Source organism: Eptesicus fuscus, chromosome 16, assembly GCF_027574615.1.
Source record: "Eptesicus fuscus isolate TK198812 chromosome 16, DD_ASM_mEF_20220401, whole genome shotgun sequence".
Taxonomy (NCBI): Eukaryota; Metazoa; Chordata; class Mammalia; order Chiroptera; family Vespertilionidae; genus Eptesicus; species Eptesicus fuscus.
Window position 1 is genome coordinate 15560512 of NC_072488.1, and position 22380 is coordinate 15582891.

Genomic DNA, 22380 nt, shown 5'->3' on the forward strand with positions numbered 1-22380 from the left:
TGTTCCTTTGCTTGTTTTATTTTTAAGGTTATACACAAACATTTTTACTTGAAAAGAGTTGAGATCATGGCCCAGTGTGAGGAGTGGATTGCCGACATCCAGCAGTACAGCAGTGATAAGCGGGTAGGCAGAACTATGTCTCACCATGCAGCAGCCCTCAAGGTGAGTAAGCCTCCGAGCATGAGCCCTGTTGATGGCTTTTAAAGAAGAGTTGTATATGCATTGACAGAACCATGGCTACCTGATGGTAAAGGATGGGAGGGAATCAAAGAAATGTAAAATTTAAGTTCAGAGGCCTAAATTGCTACACAGAAGTCTATTAAAAAGTTATGTTAGTTTCCACAATGAATCAACAGTTCCTAAAATAAAAAAATAGGTACAGGAGCTTTTTTTATCCAGTTGTTTGAAGCTGATGACAACAAAATATACTCTGTAAATGAATCTTTAATTCCTTTAGCTTTTCCTTAGGCCATTTATTTACCTTCCAGAATTTTATTACTTGGAGTAATGAGGGAGATGGTAGCTGTAGAACCTCCAACAGCTAATTGGTGGAGGCATCTGTTATACAGACCTGTTTTGGGGGAGGTGAGCAATTGTTTTCAACCTGGGCATTCATGAAATGGACATGTAAAACAGGATGGTTTTGGAGATTTTTTTCTCCTGCCTCATAATATTTGTTCTTATTCCCCCTGTTTCTTTCATCCTCCACCAATTATCTTCCCTCTTCCTATCTTCAATTTTCTCCATCTCTACTGGATCATTCTAACTTGAAGATTTCTATTTTAAAAACTTTTAGAAAGAAAATTATTTTCCTCTTTAACATTTGTATCCCCCAAGCTAGTTTTATTTTGCCCCATTATTATAGAACTGTTTCTCTTTTTATCAACTAGAGCAATGAATACTTCTGCCTCCATTGTAAAACCCTACCCTCTCACTAACCTTTTGCCATGTAACTCTCATTCTACCATGCTACTCAGGGCTTTTCAACATCAATCACTCGGAGAGATGTTTTGCCAGTTTTGTCCTCTCTCTGTGACAGTAGCATAAGAAAAGCGCTCAATAAGTATTTGTTGGCCTGTGCTTTGGATTTTGTTTTAAACCTAACTCTTCCCTCAAATGATACTGTGTTAGAATTCCTTGGATTGCAAATCTGACATCACTCATTTCCCTGTGTAGCGTCACACTGCTCAGCTACGGGAAGAGCTGCTAAAACTTCCCTGTCCTGACGGCTTGGACCCTGATGTTGAAGACGCCTCGGAAATGTGCAGTGCCACAGCAGGTGCTGAGGGGACACTCATGCACGATCAGGTCAAACCCAGCAGCAGTAAAGAACTCCCCAGTGACTTCAAATTATGAGCTGCATTGACATGGACTTCATAGACACAAAGGCTTTGAAGCACAAGCCAAATATGTCAATATTTGTATGTAAGAAACTAATTATGTAATAGGTAATGAAACTGAAACTATACTATGCCCTTAAGGAGATCCAGTTTAATTCAAGGTGATCTTTTATTTACCTGTACAAGAGTGTAAACTTTTTTGTGCTTTTATTTTTCAATTGTGAGAACCACTGATTGGTATGTTGAACAAATTTATGTATACAAAGAAATGGATAAATCACTGATATATAAGGGAAACTACCTTAGGAAAGAATGTTTACTGAATGTTTATTTTATTTTTTTTTTACTGTAGAGTGAGAGATTGTTAACAAAGAATATATATTGGTCATTCTTACAACTACTATTTGAAGTCAGCAACTTTTCACTGAATTTGATAGATTTTATGTTTGGCCATATCTTCATGCTCATATTTGATTTCTGAAGACCTACGTACACTTCAATAAAAGTTAATTGACATACTCCTTTTTTGATTTACTGGTACATTTTTTAAATTATAAATCTGCCATTAAAATGTGTTATAGTTGGACACTTGCACTTGTATGGATGAATTTATTACATTCAACATATTTAATTTTATGCCTTCTAATTGCAGAAAAATAAATGAACATGATTTTATTCTATGCCAATATTTGGGCTTGTGAATGTATTTGTTATTTGAATTTAAGTATATGAAAGGAATGGTTAATTTGAAAAGTCACCCTTAAACTGATTTTTTCCCTAAAGGGCTCCTTTTCTTCCTGGACTCTGGTTTTATTACTAAAGTTACCTGTATGCATTAAACACAGGCTCTGTAGAGCAGAGAGGTGGTACCTCTCTGGTGCTGTTACAGTACATTCTGTACCTGCCATATAGGCTCATTTTCATGCAAACTCTTCCTAGAGTCAAATAAATAAAGACTTAGGTGTGTTAGTATGTCTTATTTCTAAAACAGTTTGCTGTGTGTGAAATACTTGGACACAAAGAATTGGACACTTTCAAGACCTAAGCATTGGAAAGGAAAGGATATTTTTATAAGACCAATTATCACAAAGGAAAAGCTAAGGTGATTTTTGACAGTATTTATATAAAACTAGAGGCCCGATGCACAAAATTCTTTCAGGCGTGTGTGTGTCCCTCAGCCCAGCCTGCACCCTCTCTAATCTGGGACATCCCTCTCACAATCTAGGACTGCTGGCTCCCAACTGCTCACCTGCCTGCCTTCCTGATTGCCCCTAACCGCTTCTGCCTGCCAGTCTGATCATCCACTAACCACTCCCCTGCCAGCCTGATTGCCCCTAACTGCCCTCCCCGGTGGGGCCTGGTCACCCCTAACTGCCCTCCCCTGCAGGCCTGGTCACCCCCAACTGCCCTCCCCTGCAGGCCTGGTTCCCCCCAACTGCCCTCCCCTGCAGGCCTGGTCCCCTCAACTGCTCTCCCCTGCAGGCCCGGTTGCCCCCAACTTCCCTCCTCTGCCGTTTTGGTCACCCCTAACTGCCCTCCCCTGCAGGCTTGATCGCCCCCAACTGCCCTCCCTTGCAGGCCTGGTCCCTCCCAACCGCCCTCCCTTGCTGGCCATCTTGTGTGTTGGAGTGACAGTCAATTTGCATATTACTGTTTTATTAGATAGGATAGAGGCCTGGTGCAAGGGTGGGGGCCAGCTGGTTTGCCCTGAAAGGTGTCCCATATCAGGGTGGGAGTTCCCTTGGGGCGTGGGATGGCCTGGGCGAGGGGCCTGTGGTGGTTTGCAGGCCGGTACATCCCCTGGTGAACCAAGTAGAGGCCCTAGTATCTGGGATTTATTTATCTTCTATAATTGAAACTTTGTAGCCTTGAGCCAGGGCACTTCCTCCATCGCCGGGGGCAGCCCAAGCCTCCTGTTCTCTCCAGCTCCTTGGCTGCTGACATTTTTGTTGGGATTTATCTATCTTGTATAATTGAAACTTTGTAGCCTTGAGCAGAGGCCAGGATTGGCCAGGACGGGCAGGAAGCTTGGCTTTCTCCATCGCCAGGGGCAACCCAAGCCTCTGGTTGGCTCCAGCTCTGTGGCAGCCGCCACATTTGTTGGGTTAATTTGCATACTCTCCTGATTGGCTGGTGGGCATGGCTTGTGGGCATAGCGGAGGTATGGTCAATTTGCATGTTTCTCTTGTATTAGATAGGATAAAATGGCACATGGGAACCCTGAATCTGGAGCTGACCAGAAGAAGACATACTCTGAACAGTGAGTTGCTCTCTGAAAAAAGGGGAACTACAAGGTACAGAGCTCCTTAAGCATGGATAAAGGAAGGACAAACAGTATGTGACCAGGAAATTAAAGGTTCTGAAACAGTGTTAGGTCTGGTGGGTGGTGAGCTACTCCAAGAATGTCAAAAGATAGTCCATTTATAAAAAGTCATTTACCACAGACATGATAGCTAAAATCTAGGTATAAAATTATCAGCAATAAAAGGTAAAAGAACAGTCATTAATCCTTTAGCCTTTGTTATTGTTTGGTCTGTCAGGGTCCCATCAGGGTGGAGAATAAAAGCTGCTGTTATATGTGTTTTCCTCCAATTTTGGATCTTAGTCATTAAAATAAGCTTCGGTCATTTTCTCCACTCTACACCATTAGTCCTCAGAATACTATTTTACAAAAAGGAAAGTAACAATACCAGTATTATAAGGCCCAATTCATATACATAGTAGTACAGGTTCCTGCAGGTGAGAGTTGAATGACACATGAAAATACAATGTCAGTGCAGTACAGTACTCTGATAGTGTTAGTTGCAGGGTACTGTTGGGAGCACAGAGGAGGGACAACTACCTCAGGTAAATGGTGGGCACTAAGGTGATATGGTCAGGGAACACTTCCTGAAGAAACATCCAGAGTCTTGAGGGGTGAGAATAAAGAAATGACCCAGGGAGAAAGAAGTTGTTCCACACACAAAAGAGCAAAAGGAGAGCTCGAGTTGATGGCACCACGTTAGATACTATTGGACTTTAAGAAATAAATATTTTTATTGATTTCAGAAAGGAAGGGAGAGGGAAAGAGATGGAAACATCAATGATGAGAATCCTTGATCAGCTGCCTCCTGCACTCCCAGCACTAGGGATGGAGCCACGATAGCAGGGGTGGGGGAGAGGGTGGAGGGGATAAAAAAAAAAAAAAACCCAATTGTTTTTCCTTCCTCCTTGGAGTGGGATCGTTCTGGAGATGTATTGCCCTAAATTCTTCCATGAACCCTGTGTGGTGAGGCTTACCCTGCAGGTTTCTCCCAGTGGCATCCTCAGTGCAGGCTCCAAGTCTACGGAGGTGGGGGTGGGAGGAAGGGCACAGTCCCTCCTGCCACAGCTGAGCCTCAGAGCTTCGTTTTCACCTCGAGCACTGCTATGAAGATGAAAGGCGCCCCGTGCTCAGCAGCAGGCACGCAGGGCGGCAGGGTTTCTGCAGCGTTCAGTCTATCCTCCAAAAACTTCCCTGCCTCAGCGGCTGGCCAGGTGTCCCCATTCGGGCATAATTTATGTAGTGGCAACGTCAAAACCAAACACTTTACTTACACTTTAATTCATTAAAAGAATACTTTTTCTCTGCGGCCGCCGGGGTGCTGAACCTGGGGTTTAGGGACTGACTCCACAGGGTCTCTCACCTCCATTGATGGTACCCAGCTGTTGGTAGTACAGGCCCACGTGCATTTTGCGGAAAGAACTACGTCTTTCATCAGGTAGCGAGGAGCGTTCAGACCCAAGAAGGTTTGGGAATTAAAGCGGCAGACCTTCCAAAGAAGGGCAGCTGGACCCGAACGCCGCAGTCCCGAGGGCGAGGCCCCTGAGGACGCCACGCCTCCCACCGACCCCTGCAGCCCGCGGCTGCCGCCCTCGGGGCGGGGCTGAGGTCGGCCGCGCCCTCCAATCCCGTCCATTCCCCGCTCGGGGCGGGGCAACTCTACTGGGCATGCTCAGTATCAGGGTCTTAGCGTCGGTTTTCTAGGCGGAAGCTAGTGCGGGGTCCGTTTCTCCCAGGATGCCCCGCGCTGCTGTTATGGCCGCCTCCCCGGGCCGTTATTAGCACATGGGGTTCCACAAGCGTTGTCGCCACTGGACTTGGGCGTCTGTGCACCTTCCCTCTTTCACTTTAGTGTGTGACTTCGGTGTGACCGTTTTGGTAACCGGTTTGGGCTGGGGCGATGTCCGGGGAGATGTGGACCCCGGAGCTGGCAGTTTTGAGGGGCTTCCCCACTGAGGCTGAGCGGCAGCAATGGAAGCAGGAGGGAGTCGCCGGCTCAGGTGAGCGAGGCGCCCTTGCCAGGGACTCAGGCCAGCGTCGGGCTGTGAGGAGAAGGGGTGGCAGTGGCTGGGTTGTTACCCCTCCTTGTTTTATTTTATTTTCCTACCAAAATCCTGTTGATGGCTTAAGGCTCTGGGTGGTTGCATACTTGACATGGTGGGCGTGTCCTCATCTTCCGAGCTTGTCTTCCCCCCCAAACGTCTCATCGCCCAGGTTCAGGAATGATAACAATGGCAACATCAGCCACTTTTCTGACATTTATTTAGTCGTTTGATCTTTTGTTTGTTTTCTTTTTTTTTTTTAGTTGTTTGATCTTTATAATAGACACGAAAGGTCGATGCTACTTTAAATTTGCTGATGAAGGAATTTAACTACTGATTGGTTAAGTCATGTATTCAAGGTTGCACTGCTCGTAAGCAGAAAAGCTGTGATTCTTCTGAGCAATGCACATTTAACCGAGAGTTAAAGAATGAAAAGGCACACATACTAGTGGGATATAGGCACATCTGATTGTGGTATTTAGACTGGACCCAGAAGAGAAATAGCATTTATGACAGCATATAAGTGGTGTGCGTGTGTGCACACACAAAATAGGTGCATCAGGATGGGTAGTTTCTGAAGTCTTGTCTGGAACAGTTTCATGGGAAGAAGTAAGACTTGAGTTGATTTTTGGTTAAAGGATAAGGCTGACAGGTGGAGAAGAGCTCAGCAGGAGAAATCACAAGTGTAAGAGTATGGAGGAGGGAATGTGCGTGAGATTCTAGAGGAGCAATGAACCAGCTTTTTTCAGAGAGTGTAGGGGTGAGGAGTGTAGGGGCAGCCAGGCTGTGAAATGTCTTAGAACTCTGACTATGGAAACTTTTACATTGTTAGTAGGAATTTCTTTGAATTCCCAGCAGAAGGGTGAGAATACTTATTAATGAGGAATATTATTCCTGGGTCTAACTTCTACTTTGCTACTCATATACTGTAGATAAGCTGCTAATTCTAGGAGAAGTAATGTTTGTAGAGTGATGGGAATTGGTTCAGTGCTTTTTTTAAAAAAATATATATATTTTATAAATTTTTTACAGAGAGGAAGGGAGAGGGATAGAGAGCTAGAAACATCGATGAGAGAGAAACATCGATCAGCCGCCTCCTGCACACCCCCCCACAGGGGATGTGCCCGCAACCAAGTTACATGCCCTTGACCGGAATTGAACCTGGGACCCTTCAGTCCGCAGGCCAACGCTCTATCCACTGAGTCAAGCCGGTTTCGGCAGTTCAGTGCTTTTTGATTAATGTATAGCAAGCATTCTAGATATATACTCTTTTGCATACTAAAATGGTAGATTTACTTAAATAGTAGTATCCTTTACAGTATGAAAAAAAATTGTTCCTTTGGATTATTGATCTAATTTTTTATATTACAGAGAGTGGATCGTTCCTACAATTGCTGCTAGAAGGAAATTATGAGGCCATATTCTTAAATTCATTGACTCAAAATATTTTTAATTCAACAAAGATAACTGAAGAAAAGATTGACAGCTACCTAGAGAAGCAGATATTAACATTCCTGGATTTCTCACCAGATTTGGACAAAACCCAAAGGTAGAATTTTATTTGAAGTTTTCATAGAGAATGTGCATCTTAATACATTTAATAGAGCTTTTACAGTGTAAGGCACTGATTTTAGCAGTTATTGAAAAACCCAGCTTTACATTTATTTAGGGCTCATAATGTACCAAATAATCAATGTAAGAGCTTCTGTCCAGGGGACCATTAGAATGAAAAAGTAAAGTGGTGTAGGATATAAGGGTTTTGTATATGAAATTGGCATGTAATTGGATGGTAACTAACTCACTGAGCTTCCAAATGCTTAGGTCTGATAGTTTTTACCTATAAACAAGACTTCAGACCATATTTCCTTTTAACTTGAAAGCATATCCTGTTCATCTTGTTATTTCTAGATTGCTGAGTGATACTTAATTATTTTTATTATGTTTTAGACTGTTAACTTTCTAGAGATCAGAAAACTTAATGCATTTATTATGGAACCCTTGTTTTACCTTCTTCCACTAAAGTTGATATAAGTTTGTAGGATTAAGTATAATAGTTACATAGCAGTGAAACCTAATTTTTACTGTTGTAAATTTGTTAATATCCTTCTGTCTTTATTATCTTGGCATCCAAATCAAGTTTTAATTTTCTTTAATATGCATACAATTTTGTTTTACCATTATTTCTAGGCAATGGCTTTGTTTTTTCTTCAACAGACTACTGTACTAAATGTTGAGGTTGTGAAGAGGAATAAGACATAATTTGTATCCATAAGGGAGTTCACAAAAGAATTTTACTGTAGGCATTTTATTTCATTTTAAAGATTAATATCACTCCTTTTCATTTTTATGGTTTACTGGTAGTTTACTGGTACATTCCTGAAATGGCTGTCCTGATTCTTATTTTGCTGTCTGAAGTATGTGCCAGTATCATAGAAACTGGCTTTGTGGTGTACATTAAAACATATACATGTACATTAATCACTGGGAGAGCAGAATTCCAGCTTGTCTTATAGATCTGAAAAGAAAGATTTCAGTTGCCTCATTTTGAAGAATTTGAAATTAAACTCTATATGCAGTTGGCCTTAGGGATTTAGATTTTTGGTTGTGATGGTTACAGTAAGACATTAAGATCTTGCTACACACCTGTTTTCCCCAAGTTTCCTGATTTCTAACGAAGCAGGCTCTTTGGTCACCTTTTTTCTCTAGTGCTGCTCTTTTAAAAAAATACATATTTTTATTGATTTCATCTTTAAATTATTCATCTTTAAATAATATTTTAGATCATATTTTTTCTTTTAAAAAATATACTTTTATTGATTTTAGAGAGAACCAGAAAGGGAGATAGAGATAGAAACATCAATAATGAGAGAGAATCATTGATTGGCTGCCTCCCGCATGCCCCCCACTGGGGATCAAGCTCACAACCTGGGCTTGTGCCCTGATTGGGAATCGAGCCGTGACCTCCTGGCTCATAAGTTGATGCTCAACCCCTGAGACATGCTGGCTGGGTCAGAAATTTTTCTTTGTAATACTCTCAGATAATCTCAAATATTGGTTGATATCTTACATTTTGCTTATTAAAACTGAAATGAAATAGTATGGTGGTTATACAGTGGTTCACATGTATTTCTTTATTCTTATATGCAGACAACAATTGATTTTCTTAATTGGTGTGAGCAGTTTGCAACTCTTTGTTCAGAGTAACTGGACGGGGCCTCCGGTTGATTTACACCCTCAGGAATTCTTGCCATCTGTTTTGTTCCAGCAATTCAGTGAGGTATGCTTCTTGGAAACATCATATGTGGTTATTATGCTGTGATCTATTCTTCAGGGACTGGTCTTTAGAAACTGGAGTTACCAATTAGTAAGAATGAATTCATGATTTTATAGCTTGTACAAAACCTGCCAAGAATGCTTGTTCCTCAGTCAGATTTTTGACATATTTCCAGAAGTGTCATTGCCAGTCTCAAACTCCTCTTCAGATGTCCCCATTTTCTGGAGCTCTGTGAGCTGCTCTGTTTTTATAGCTCAGGCAGCTGTACCAGTTGCTCATATATATACTAGTAGATGCCTATGTTCCCACAGTTACATAAAGGTGTTTTCTGGCAAAGCAGCAGATCTGGAAATCTTTTGCAGGTAAGTTTTGCTGCAATGCTTAGGAAGAGTTCCCAGGGGTGAGTTCCTTTATCTTAAAAATACTGTCTTAAGTGCCTGGCACAGAGGTCTCCCTGTTGATATTCTTTTTTTAAAAAAATATATATTTTATTGATGTTTTTACAGAGAGGAAGGGAGAGGGATAGAGAGTTAGAAACATCGATCAGCTGCCTCCTGCACACCTCCTACTGGGGATGTGCCCGCAACCAAGGTACCTGCCCTTGATTGGAATCGAACCTGGCACCCTTGAATCCGCAGGCCGATGCTCTATCCACTGAGCCAAACCAGTCAGGGCCCTGTTGATATTCTTGTTCTCCGTATATGAAGACTGTTATTGACTTGCATCAGTAGATCATAGCAAATGGAAGGGATGGAGTTACTGAGATAAATGTTAGTAATTTGGTGCTGAGGTAGAAAGAGAAGAGGTACAAAAGCAGCCATACTCTGAAAGCCATTATAATTGGTTGTGTGACTCAGTTTATTGAGTCATTGTATTCCATTGCAGCAGTGTAATTGAAATTCATAATGCTGACCCTGCGTCATTATTGAAAGGTTAAATGATCAAAGACCTTTTAGTTGGGAGTGGAACTTGAGTTAAAACCTGCAGGGCTATGAGGAAATGAAGAGTAGGGAAGAGGCGGGAATACATTCTAGTGCAATCATAAGAGCAGACATTTAGCGGGGAGAAGAGAGTGATGTTTGTGGGAAAAAAATCCACTGAGTCAAACCAGCTAGGGCTAGTTTTACCAATTTTTGAACTTTATATAAATGAAACAAACTATGTATTCTGTGATTTGCTTTGCTCAATGGTATATTTTTGAAATTATGCCATTATTTATTTTTACTGTTGTGTCATATTCTAATTGTATGGATATACTGCAATTTTATATTTCTGTTCTATTCTTACTGGCCATATGGGTTGTTTCCATTTTTTGATATATATTATTAGGAACACACCTTCTGGAAATTATTTGCAAGTTTCAAAGCACAGCAGATTTAAAAAAATGATAGTATTTGGTTGGTGCAGTATACCAAATGGAGGAGGAGGTTTTATTGGCCCCAGGCTGTAGTTGGGCTGAGGGGATCAGTATTTCAACACACTTGTCAACCATCCCCAACACTTAATAGGGAAGCTGTAGAGTTTCTTGCGCAAGGGTGTTTACATGTTCAACTTCCCTTGGTAATGTCAGGATGCTTTTAAAAGGAGTATACAATTTATACTCTATACCAGCAATCTAAGGATTTATCCAGCCACCTGGATAGAGGATTTGGAAAGATGGAGCTGAAAATTTTAAACTGGGCAGTATTTTGTAGTTGTCATTTTCCTGTGCTGATTCATGTTTTTCTTTTTATAAAGATTTAATGGTTTTATTTATATTATTGTTTTTAAATTTTATTAAAATGATTGGGGTGCCATTGGTTATTAAAATTATATAGGTTTCAAATGTACAATTCTATAATATATCATCTGTATATTGGATTGTGTGTTCACCACCCAAAGTCGAGTCTCCTTCCGTCACCATGTATCTGATCCCCTTTACCCTTTTCTTCACTCTCCCACCTCCCATTCCTTCTGGTAACCACATACTGTTGTTTGTGGCATGGATTTTTATTTATTTGTCTTGTTTGTTCATTTGTTGCTTTTAATGTTATAGATCTTATTTTGCTAAGTGAAATAAGTCATATAGAAAAAGTTAAGAACCATATGATTTCACTCATATGTGGGATATAAAGCTGATTCATCTTTCTTAGCCCTTGCAATGCACAAATATTTGTGAATATACTTTATGGTCATGGAGTCTAGTCACCAAAGCCAGATTAATTTCCCCTGCCTCTAATTTATGGCCTTGTGTCAGTGCGAAGGCTGGGAGTGATCCTGGTCCTGAACTTGAGGCCTTCCTAATGCCTTCCACGGCCCTGACCTTGCTGAGTGGCAGGAAGAGGTAGAGAGATCCCTGGGGAAGGCAGCATGTGGTGGGGAAAACATTGGTTTGGGAGTTGGAAAACTTGGACTATATTCTTTATTCAGACCCTAAGTTCTGTGTGATTTGGGGCTTCACTTAACTTTTTTGGATCTTTTGTCTCACTTCTAAAATTGAGGCAGTTGGAAATAACTTCAAAATAGTTTCTTAATGATTGAATTTTAAAAAAATTCCTTCTGTCCGTAGTGGAGATAACAGTGAGCTTTATGTGTGGTTTGGTGGGAGTCATTCATGTTGTCTTTATTCCTCTTTATACTTCTCAGTATAATTTTATCATAAGAATTCTATGAGGTATAGTTTCTATTATTTCATTTTATAATTGATGAAACTGAGGCTTCGGTTAAGAAATTTATCTGTCTACAAACTGATAAGAAGCAGACAAAGGACACCATCCTGTGTCTCTGAGATTAGAGCTCATATTCCTAACAGTTACGCATCCCTGCTGTCTCTTTTGTGGAACCTGTCACAATTGTGCAGTTCACATTTTAAAAACATTTAGGAAATCTGTGCAGTCAAGGGGTGGAGTTTTCACAGGCATCCCTATTTTGCAGCTTTTAAAAAAAAAAAATGTTTTTCTTTTTTCTTTTGTTCTTCTTCTTCTTTTTTTTTTTTTTGGCAGCTTTCTGTTCTCTGCTCCTTGGTTGTGTGCCTGCTCAGCACTTGCTATGTAAGACCTTGTTGGCTTGATAGGAATTATGAGGGCATGCGACAGGGGTTAGGGGAGGCGGAGGGGGGAGGAGGGAAGGTCAGTGGAGAAAAGAAAAAGGACATATATGTACTACTATATATAATACTTTAAACAATAAAAAAAAAGAGAAACAAACAAAAATAAAAGAAATTATGGAGCAGTCATGCTTTGTAATGACATTTGCCAGCTAATGAAGCATATGTGAAATGTGTTTAAAATACTTTAGGGATGCTTTTTACTGAGATGATATTTTGTTGTAAGTAAATCTATAAAGTCATGATGCCTCTTCAGTATTAGTATTGTCTTGAGCTCCCTGTTCCTCTGAAGCACAGCAGATGGGTGGGGGATCTGTCAGGGCCGGCTGGATTTGTAGATCCCTAAGGGCATTTATGATGTTATGATTCTGCCCAGTGCCAATTACTATGTAATAGATTAATGTCTTTGCTTCAGAACTGGAGTAACTGGAAAATATGTGTAATTACAAGACATAAAGATTAATGATATTTTGTTAAATTATATCTTCTTAGTTTACAAATTTTTTTTTTTAGGTGAAAGGACTGGATGCAGTTGTTCTGAGTCTGCTCATTCTTGATGGTGAATCAGTCTACAGCCTGACCTCGAAGCCCATACTGCTGTTATTAGCACGCATTATCCTAGTGAATGTAAGACATAAACTGACAGCACTTCAGGTAAGGGAAGACAGGGAACCAGGAGGTTCATACCCAGGTGTGACTTTTGTGCTGATTAGCACCAGACTTTAGGTGTGATGTTGACGATATCTTAACATATTTATTGTCTAAGTTACCTTGTAGGTATTTAATTTTAAAACCTGTTGAACATAAGCAAAAGCTTTCTCCCCTCATGATTTTCATCTAGTATAAAATGAGATTATATTGAGCCTCTTTAATAGGATTGTAAGTATGGATGTATGTAACATGTATGCATGTATATAAATGTTCATTCTCTGAACCTGAAATATAGGTTTAAAAACATCCTTCATAGTCTTTTATGAATTTCATGTAAGATAATGAGCAATAGGCAGAGTTTAGCATGATCGATTGCAGAGGATCTTAGTTACTATTTCCTGGCTCACGAGATCCACCCTTGTTTCATTATTTGGGTTGGGTTTAGTAGAGCATTTGTTGAGTATCTGACGTGGTTTCCTTAAGTCATGTGTAAATTAGTGAGAAGAAGCACTCAGACTCAGAAAGCTAAACAGGCAGTAGTAGGAGGCGACAAAATAACAAGAAATACAAAGAAAGTCTTTGGAGGTTTAGAGGAGGTGTCACTGTGCTTTGTGCAGTCTCTATTTTAACTACTGGAGTCTCTATAACTACTCAGCTTTGCGTTGTGGTGTAAAAGCAGCTGGAGACTGTGTGAACAAATGGGTGTGACTGTGTTGTACCAATAAAGTTTTATTTATGTTTACTAAAATTTTAATTTTAGCCTCAGCAGTTGGCTCAGTTGGTTGGAGTGTTGTTCTGTACACCAAAGGTTGTAGGTTTGATTCCCTGTCAGGGCACATACCTAGGTGGTTTCCAGCCCCAGTTAGGGTGTGTATGGGAGACAACTGAACAATGTTTCTCTCTCTCTCTCCTTGGAATGATTTAAAAATGTAAAGCTATTCTGACTCCTTGGGCTGTACAAATACTGGTTGTGGGCTGCATTTGGCCCATAGACTGTATCTTGCTTACTCCTGTTCTGATTGTTGCATCTTGGGGACTCAGACCCTATATTGCCAATAGTAAATCTAAATTTTATGTAAAGTCCCTTAGTTTCTAAAAATTGAAAAAATTTAAAAAACACAATATTTCTATGGCAAAATGTAGACTTGGTTTGTACTGTATGAGGGCTTGCTTTCACAAGCATTTAAGTTTAGACAGAGAAGAGGCAAGAAAGGAAGTGATATCTCTATCAACAAATCTCATGAGAGCCAGAGATTTATTTGGAATCAGTTGCTCTGGAAGTTTTTCTAATTGATGTGTTTCAACATGTCCTAGCAGATATAAGGTCTTATCATTGTTTTCTTAGCGACATTAGTTTGAATTAAAAAATGTTTCCCTAGTTGATCTGAGTTAAATGGTCCTATAGACAAGCAATCGCCAAACTTTCGGACTTCACGGACCACCAGTGGTCTGTGGACTACAGGTTGGCGACCGCTGCTATAGACTAACTAGTATGTGCTTGGCTTTGAAGAAAGTATCAACAAGGATGAGGCTACCAGATGACAGAATTTTCTTTCTAGTGAGACTAATGGTCATTAATGAGTGAATAAGACAATTTTAAGTTTTGTTGGTCGAAAACTTTGATCAGAAAGTATATTAAGCATCACTTGAATAAAGGTACATGTACTATCAGCAACTAGCAGAACAAGTTAACATGTGGTCATACTTGGTAGGGTTGGAGAGACAAGTTACCTGAATTTCTTGGCATGTGTTTAACTTTGACTTCAGCTTTTAACCCTGTTTTCTTATTGCACGTCTCTATGCAACACAAAGATCATTCTGTGCTGAAACCTGGCCTGTCAATCAAAGCATTCAAGTTTTTTTCTCTTTGGGTCTTGAATACATTACTCTCTAAATGATGATGTTAAAAGTGACTTTAATAAATGAAGGTAAACTGGTTACAAAGCACAACATATTTATCCAAGTTAATTTTAATCTTTTAAATTAATTTTGATTAAGTTGGCTCCTAGGAAATGTATCAAGTTGTGTATTGCAGTATTATTTTGGTGGAACTGTAAAAGATGATTTCCCCCTGCCCTCTAACTTGTGAAATTTGTAGACTAGTATTAATAATATGTAAATGTGAAGTGAAAAGAGTCCTGGCTTTGAAATCACACCAGTTTGTCTGGCTCAGCCACTTAACAACTGTGTGACCTTATGCTAGTTAATTTCTCTGAATTCCAGTTCTCTTGTTGATAAAATGGAATAAGCCAGCAAGCATTTATTGGGTGTCTCTGAGTACAGGAATGCCCCTGCCTTCTAGGAGGTAATTGAGTAGCATGACTTCTCCATCAGAACATTCTGTAGTAAGCCCTGTAATCAGGAGGCAGGATCTAGAAACCATCTAAAGCAAGGCTTCAAATTCTCTTATTTATTAATGACTCAAATGTTCTATTAAGCAATTCTTGGCAAATAGAAAAAGGCACTTTTATTTTCTAGTAGAACATAGCTATGCTTTATTTGTTTTGCACTCCCACTTCTAGTATATAAAGATTTTGGGTTAAGAGTTAGTTTTATAGATCTGATTAAAATATATATATACACACACACTTTTATTTCAGAGAGGAATAAAGAGGGAGAGAGAGATAGAAACATCAATGTCTCATTGGGATTCTAGCCTGCAACCAGGGCATGTGCCTGACTGGGAATCAAACTATGAATTTCTGGTTGGTAGGTCGATGCTCAACTACTGAGCCACACACCAGCTGGGCTAGATCTGATTTTTAAGAGTTCAGCATCTTATGTTGTATATTTTCTTACAAAGGCAGTCTCTTTGGATCTATCTAAATTCCCATATGTAGAAAAGGAAAAGACTCTGCTGCCAAACCTGACTCACTTATTGCTGACAGGGGATAAGGGACAGATAGCTGATGTGTACACTGACTTCATTAGCTTTACTGATAGGAACAGAATGAGGCAACACCCAGGGAATTACATTAAAAATGATGTGAAACTTCTTTCTATTAGATAATTCTATCTTTCCTTACATGGACAGAGGAAACCGCATTAATAATTAGAAAGCATTTGTCATAGAGTCGAAATTCATTTGTGATTGTGTCATTGTTGCAACTGTTGTGATGTACAGCAGTTTAGAAGGGGAACCACGCAGTTTTACCTCTTAATCAAATGCAGATGTTAAGGTCAAGTAAAACTTGGTAATTAAGCATGACCTCCCATTAGTAATTATTACTTTTTTATAAAAAGGAAAATTAATTTCTCACAGTGTTACACAATATAATTCAAAACGACAGTTTTAATTTAGATGATCTAGTGCACGATCATGTTTAATGCTTTAATCTATGTATATAAAAGCCTAAGCAACCGTTAGGACTGGTCGACCAAATGACCAGTCAACCAGTCGCTATGATGCGCACTGACCACCAGGAGGCAGATGCTCAGTGCTGGAGCTGCAGTTGACTGTGGTCAGTGCGTTCCCACAGCCAACCTCCCACAGTTCCTCCCATGGGCCCGCCAGCTCAGATAGGCCCCGATCGCCAGCCAGGCCAAGGGACCCCACCCGTGCATGAATTTGTGCACTGGGCCTCTAGTGAGTCTATAAAAAATAGAACTTGTACACACACGCACATTCATAGAGGAAGATGTAGAAGAATATGAGCCTTTGTCTTGGATTTTTCTGAGAAAGAACGATGGCATTGGGGCAGCAGGAGAGAGTTGTTCACTCTTCACTGTGTTTGCTTATGTTAGGCGTCCTCAAACTACAGCCCGCAGGCCACATGCGGGTGTTTTTGCCGTTTTGTTTTTTTACTTCAAAATAAGATATGTGCAGTGTGCATAGGAATTTGTTCCTATTTTTTTTAAACTATAGTCCGGCCCTCCAACGGTCTGAGGGACAGTGAACTGGCCCCCTGTTTAAAAAGTTTGAGGACCCCTGGCTTATGTATTGCCAGTTGTTGTTGTTTGTTGTTTTTCTTTTTTTAAATAAAGATGTAATGATAAGTAAGAACAAGCATCAGAGAAGAGAGAAAAACCACTGTGTTCTCAGCCTGTGAGTTAGTCAAGACAATGTATAAAATGCAGTCTTTACCCTCAAAAAATGTATGGACTAGATAGAGTTGTACACTTGAAAAACAAGAGCTGTCCAATGTGGTCTAACTTCTAGGAGCAGTGTAGAAGTTCAGAAGTGAGAGACCAGAGTGTGTAACACTAGTGGGACAGAGCTTCATGGGAGAGGTTTCACAGATGTGTGGAAGGGAATGTCCCGGTTTTGGACAATATCTGAATGAATCCAGTGTATTTCTTATTTGGTAGTTTGTGCAAAACACATTGCTTTGGGGAAGATAGAGATGAGTAAGACATGATTTCTCATCTTGTTGGGTAAATGGTGGACAACACTGAAAGCTAGGGGTGACATACAGGATCACAGTGGAGTGTGTTTGCAAAGGGAGGTACAAGTATATGCTGGGAGTGTAAATGAAGGAAAATGTCCACCCCCCACACTCCCAGGAGGTTCTTTTTTTTTTTTTTTTTTTTATAATATATTTCTATTGATTTTAGAGAGAGAGGAAGGGAGAAGGAAAGAGAGATAGAAACATTGATCAGCTGCCTCCTGCAAGCCCCCGACTGGGGCCTGCAACCCAGGCATGTGCCTTGATTGGGAATCAAACCAATGACCTCTTGCTGCATGGGACCATTCTCAATCCACTGAGCCATACCGGCCAGGCTCCCCCTAGGAGGTTCTTGCGGGCCTCCTAGCACTGTTGGTGCTGACAGAAAACAGTGTGGTTGCAGCAGACATTTTAGTGGAGGAGATGGTGAGTTTGAAATGGTGTCAGGAAGCCCAGTGGACTAAAAAGAACAGGCTCTGAGAGAACAGAGGACAGGGATGTTTTTGTGGAAGATGTAGAAGTGGATTTGAGTGTTATTACTGAATACATAGCAGTGGATTGAGAAGCTTATTGAATAAGGTCAGTTTCACAAATGTAAAAAAATTCATTTCAATTAATGTAAAAGATATTTTTCCAAAGGGTCCCTTTATTTCAACATACCCGGTGCTTTCTTTTTCTAGAGCTTGCCTTGGTGGACTTTGAGGTGTGTGAATGTTCACCAGCAGTTGCTTGAGGAACGCTCACCTCAGCTTTTTGCTCTTGCTGAAGATTGTATTGATCAAGGTATGTAGCAGGGCTTGTAACTCCATTTCAGTTTCTTGACTGAGACATTCCTTTTTAGCTTATCCTTTTATAGGTAATAGTGACTTTATTTGAGGTTGTTTCTTTTTCTTTCTTTTTTTTTCTGGAGGTGGAATATCAAATTATTAGGTTGTCAGATTATAGAATTTATTTTATTTTTGCATTTTTTTTTTTTAAAAGGCAATCATTATTATTTATGTTACCTACTTAGAAGGAATGATCTGTTCTATGCAGGTCACCATGATTTTATCATGAATTGCTTAAAGGTATTTTAATATTTTCTCTGTTCTTTAATTTAAGAGGTCTTTTTGCAAAAGCAAAAACAAGTGTAAGCTTCCTTTTTTCCAAAAAGATCTTTAACTCATTATGGAGTGAATTGCATGCAGAATAGGAAATTATTTATCCTATATCTTATTAAATACATGAAGAAAAGCTTTTTTTAAAAAATTTTTGGTGGAAAATACTTTTTATTGAGGGTGACAGTGGCTAGAGAGACATTTTTACGTTTTGTTTTATTATTGTTTTCTTCTTCTAACATTGATTTTTTGAAATTGTTTTTTATTTTTCAATTACAGTTGACATATATTAATTTCAGGTGTACAACCCTGTGATTATACAAAGGTCGATCAGCTACACTAGACAGGACATTAATTTGTGCAGTAATATAGTAAACTAGGTGATTACTAGGACAAATACATAAGTATATGCTAATATTAGATAAAGTGAACCATCTGTATATAATTCAGAATGAAGATATTTGAATCGATAATACTATAGATTTTAATAATATATAATAATTGATTCATTTATATTGTTTATATTAGGACATGGTTTATATTCTTTCAGGACTTTAGGTAACATAAGGCTGTGGAATGAGCAAGGGCATTTTATTATTTAAAAATATTTTATGGTAAGATTCATATGACATCCTGTATTTGTCTCCATTTTTTAAATTTTTTTAAAATTATATTGCTTTTTTTACAGAGAGGAAGGGAGAGAGATAGAGTTAGAAACATTGATGAGTGAGAGACATCGATCAGCTGCCCTACTGGGGATGTGCCCGCAGCCAAAGTACATGCCCTTGACTGGAATCGAACCTGGGACCTTTCAGTCCCGCAGGCCAATGCTCTATCTACTGAGCCAAACCAGTTAGGGCGAGAAAGGGCATTTTAGAATAAACTTTGTCTCTATTAAAACATATTTATTCTGCCCCAGGCAGTTTGACTCAGTGGTTTGAGCGTTGGCCCTTGGACGGAAGGGTTGCAGGTTTGATTCCAGTCAAGGGCATGTACCTTGGTTGCAGGCTCAATCTCTGGACCCTGGTCAGGTTCCACCTCCTTTCTACTCTCTCTAAAAAAAATGGAAAAAGTATCCTTGGGTGAGGATTAAAATAAATAATAGTAATAATAAAATAAATACACTTTTCTTTATGTTAAAAAAGTATTCTGAGCTTCAACTTTCTATATTTAAAAACTTTATTCTGCCACTGAATTTATTTATTTATTGTTACATATAATAAACACGAATATTTCAAAAAACCCAATTTTAAATATAATAATATTACATGCAATAAAAATTAATATTTCAATAAGAAAGATTTTAAATTTAATAACATTACCAAAACTGTATTAACAGTATAATATCACAAAAGTTGTAGGAAATATTAAGAATCTGCAAATAACGGGATTACTTTTATTATATTCTAAAATATTTGTTTCTCTGGCCCTATTTTGGGAGAGAGAGAGAAACATTGATGTGAGAGAGACACATTGATTGGTTATCTCCCTAACATGTTATATCCACTGAGCCAAACTGGCTAGGGCTCTATATGTACTTTTTAGGGGGAACTCTTTCTATTAGTCCTCCATCTTGATTGCAGATTTGACCTAATTTAATTTCTGTACACGAAATTTTCAAAATGTAAAATATTATCGAAGCATGAGAAACTTGATTCTATCCAGATACCATGTGGTACTTTGAGTCATTTCATAATAGAGTTGCTTAGGTATGGCATTCTCTTCAAAATGGAATATCAAGTGGGACTTGGAGAAAACTGAGACCTGATGATGCCTGTTTAGCAGATATGTCTTATTTATTTATTTATTTATTTAATTTATTTATTTAATATATTTCATTGATTTTTTACAGAGAGGAAGGAAGAGGGAGAGAGAGTTAGAAACATCGATGAGAGAGAAGCATCAATCAGCTGCCTCCTGCACACACCCCCCTTACCAGGGGTGTGCCTGTAATCAAGGTACATGCCCTTGACTGGAATTGAACCTGGGACCCTTGAGTCCGCAGGCCGATGCTCCATCCACTGAGCCAAACTGGTTAGGGCTAGCAGATCTGTCTTGTCCTCTTTCTGTTTTTAGTGAAATGAAAATGTGTAGACTGTGTCTTCCCCCATTCATGTCTTCACATATTTTTTAAGTGAGAGACACTATATAAACAAACTGTGCAAGAAGGAAATGAGTGTGTGTGTGTGTGTGTGTGTGTGTGTGTGTGTGTTGTGTGGGGGGGGGGGGCGGGGGGTATGCAGCTAGTTAGTGAAATTGGGTAAAGTTTTGAAAGCCAGGGATGAGCTGAATGTCATTGAAAGTAATGGGGGAAAAGTTGGCTCTGGCCAGAGGATAATGGGAAAAAATTGGAGGAGGATGGCATCAGGATTCAGGTCCTATTTAATTTTAAAAAGGTAGTTACAGCCTACTGCATAGGATATTATACAGTTTCCTATGTTTTATTATACTTTCATGGAAAATTTGTAAATGAACAAAAACTAAGGTATCACAGGCAGTTGTTTTTTTTAAAGGAAATGAAGTTTGGTATAGCCATTGATGCAGATTTATTCTATATTATGTAAATCTACATTAATGGCTGTCTCTTTACCATATCTCTGACCAATGTTCATAATGATAACTCTTTATTAAGAAAAGAAGAAAATTCCTTTCTTATGTACTATTTTTAAAGGCAGGAACCACAATGGTGTATTTTAGAGAGAATTCTAAGAGGTAAAGTTAAGTTTCTGAACAGAAAGGGATAATAACTAAGATATTGGAAAATATGACTGTAACTGACTCATTCCCCAAGTGGTCTCAGTTCCTTTCTGCAGTGTATTGTAGCATATCATTTGCTTTGCCTTACAACTCAGAATTTTTTATGTTGCTATTCTAGGCTAATCAACGACATTTTTCATGTTATCTAGTCATAAATTGGTCCATTTGGCTATGTCTAAATAGGTCTGTAGATAGTCTTAAACTGCAACATTTCATAAATAATTTTATTTAAAAAATGTTTTGTTCTGGGATTTGACCCAAGTGTTAACCAAGCAGTCAGTTATAACTGAAATACTGTTCAGTGTCCAGGGAAGAATATTATATTTGAAATGTTGCCCTTGAGGGATTATCAGAAAGTTGGAAGGATTTTTTTGCAGTCTATGAAACAGAGCAAGTATATTATGAACAACTGTGATCTTTATCTTTTGGTCCAAGAATGTTGCATCAGTACCATGTAGTGGAATAGAGTGCATCAGAGTGTCAGCTGGACTGATCCTGTCTTTGAAAGGAGTAAGTTGGAATCTTGAGATGGTGTCTCTCAGCACCATCTAAAGCACTCTTGGATGTCACACTCATGAAACCATGGTTCTCTAAAGACTGCTTAAGGCCCTGACCAGTTTGGCTCAGTGTATAGAGCGTCAGCCTGCAGACTCAGGGGTCCCAGGTTTGATTTCGTTTGGGGGCATGTACCTTGGTTGCGGGCACATCCCCAGTGGAGTATGTGCAGGAGGCAGCTGATCGATGTTTCTCTCTCATCGATGTTTCTAGCTCTCTGTCCCTCTCCCTTCCTCTTTGTAAAAAATCAATAAAATATATATATGAAAAAAAGACTGCTTAAGGATACACAACCATTTATTGTGGGCTTTGATACTGAAAATGCATGAGCCATAATATTGCAGTTTAGCTATTTGAAGATGAGCTCATGAAGAAGTCACTGTCTAAGAGAAATAGGTTAAAATGCTTTGTTCAAGGGTTCTGTTGTGACATCTACAGCAGTTGTGTGACTCTAGGGTCAGATTGTTCCCACATTGAAAGAGTTCAAGAGATTAGTTTCTTGGTGATTGACATATGCACTTACTTGTAAAATAATTTGATACTTTAGAATGAATGTTATTAATCATGCTAAATATGATTATCCTATACTAGCAGCCCGTTTGCACGAAGATTCGTGCAATAGACCTTCATTCACCTGGCTGCCTACACTAGTTTTCTGCCGGCACTGGGGACACAGGCCTTGGCTGTGGCCACCGCCTTCTGCCTTCTTTCAGGGTCGGGGCTTGGCCTCGGGCGGCGGCCTTGGGCTCAGCTGCACCCCAGCCTCCCTGCTATGGTTCGCAGGAGCCGACCCCCGGTGGTTGCCTGCTATCGGTGCAGGCTCCCCGCTGGTGCCCAAGGCCGGGAAAGCCTCCGCCCGAGGCTCTCCCGGCCTTGGGCTCTGCCACACCCC

At 39.6% G+C, this 22380-nt stretch overlaps 2 protein-coding genes across 4 annotated transcripts in view; both read left to right on the top strand.

The window, feature by feature from the left end:
- The window catches only part of BIRC6 (baculoviral IAP repeat containing 6), a 188101-nt gene extending 186240 nt beyond the window's left edge, over positions 1–1861 (top strand). For both annotated transcript variants that reach the window (XM_054728248.1, XM_054728250.1), the window contains exons 73-74: positions 28–162; positions 1177–1861. In XM_054728248.1, coding sequence (XP_054584223.1) covers positions 28–162; positions 1177–1356 — 315 coding nt within the window. In that variant the 3' untranslated portion in view covers positions 1357–1861. The remainder of the gene's footprint in view (positions 1–27; positions 163–1176) is intronic.
- Positions 1862–5369: 3508 nt separating this feature from the next.
- The window catches only part of TTC27 (tetratricopeptide repeat domain 27), a 97506-nt gene continuing 80495 nt past the window's right edge, over positions 5370–22380 (top strand). For both annotated transcript variants that reach the window (XM_008162253.3, XM_054728214.1), the window contains exons 1-5: positions 5370–5642; positions 7056–7233; positions 8832–8961; positions 12557–12697; positions 17760–17862. In XM_008162253.3, coding sequence (XP_008160475.2) covers positions 5543–5642; positions 7056–7233; positions 8832–8961; positions 12557–12697; positions 17760–17862 — 652 coding nt within the window. In that variant the 5' untranslated portion in view covers positions 5370–5542. The remainder of the gene's footprint in view (positions 5643–7055; positions 7234–8831; positions 8962–12556; positions 12698–17759; positions 17863–22380) is intronic.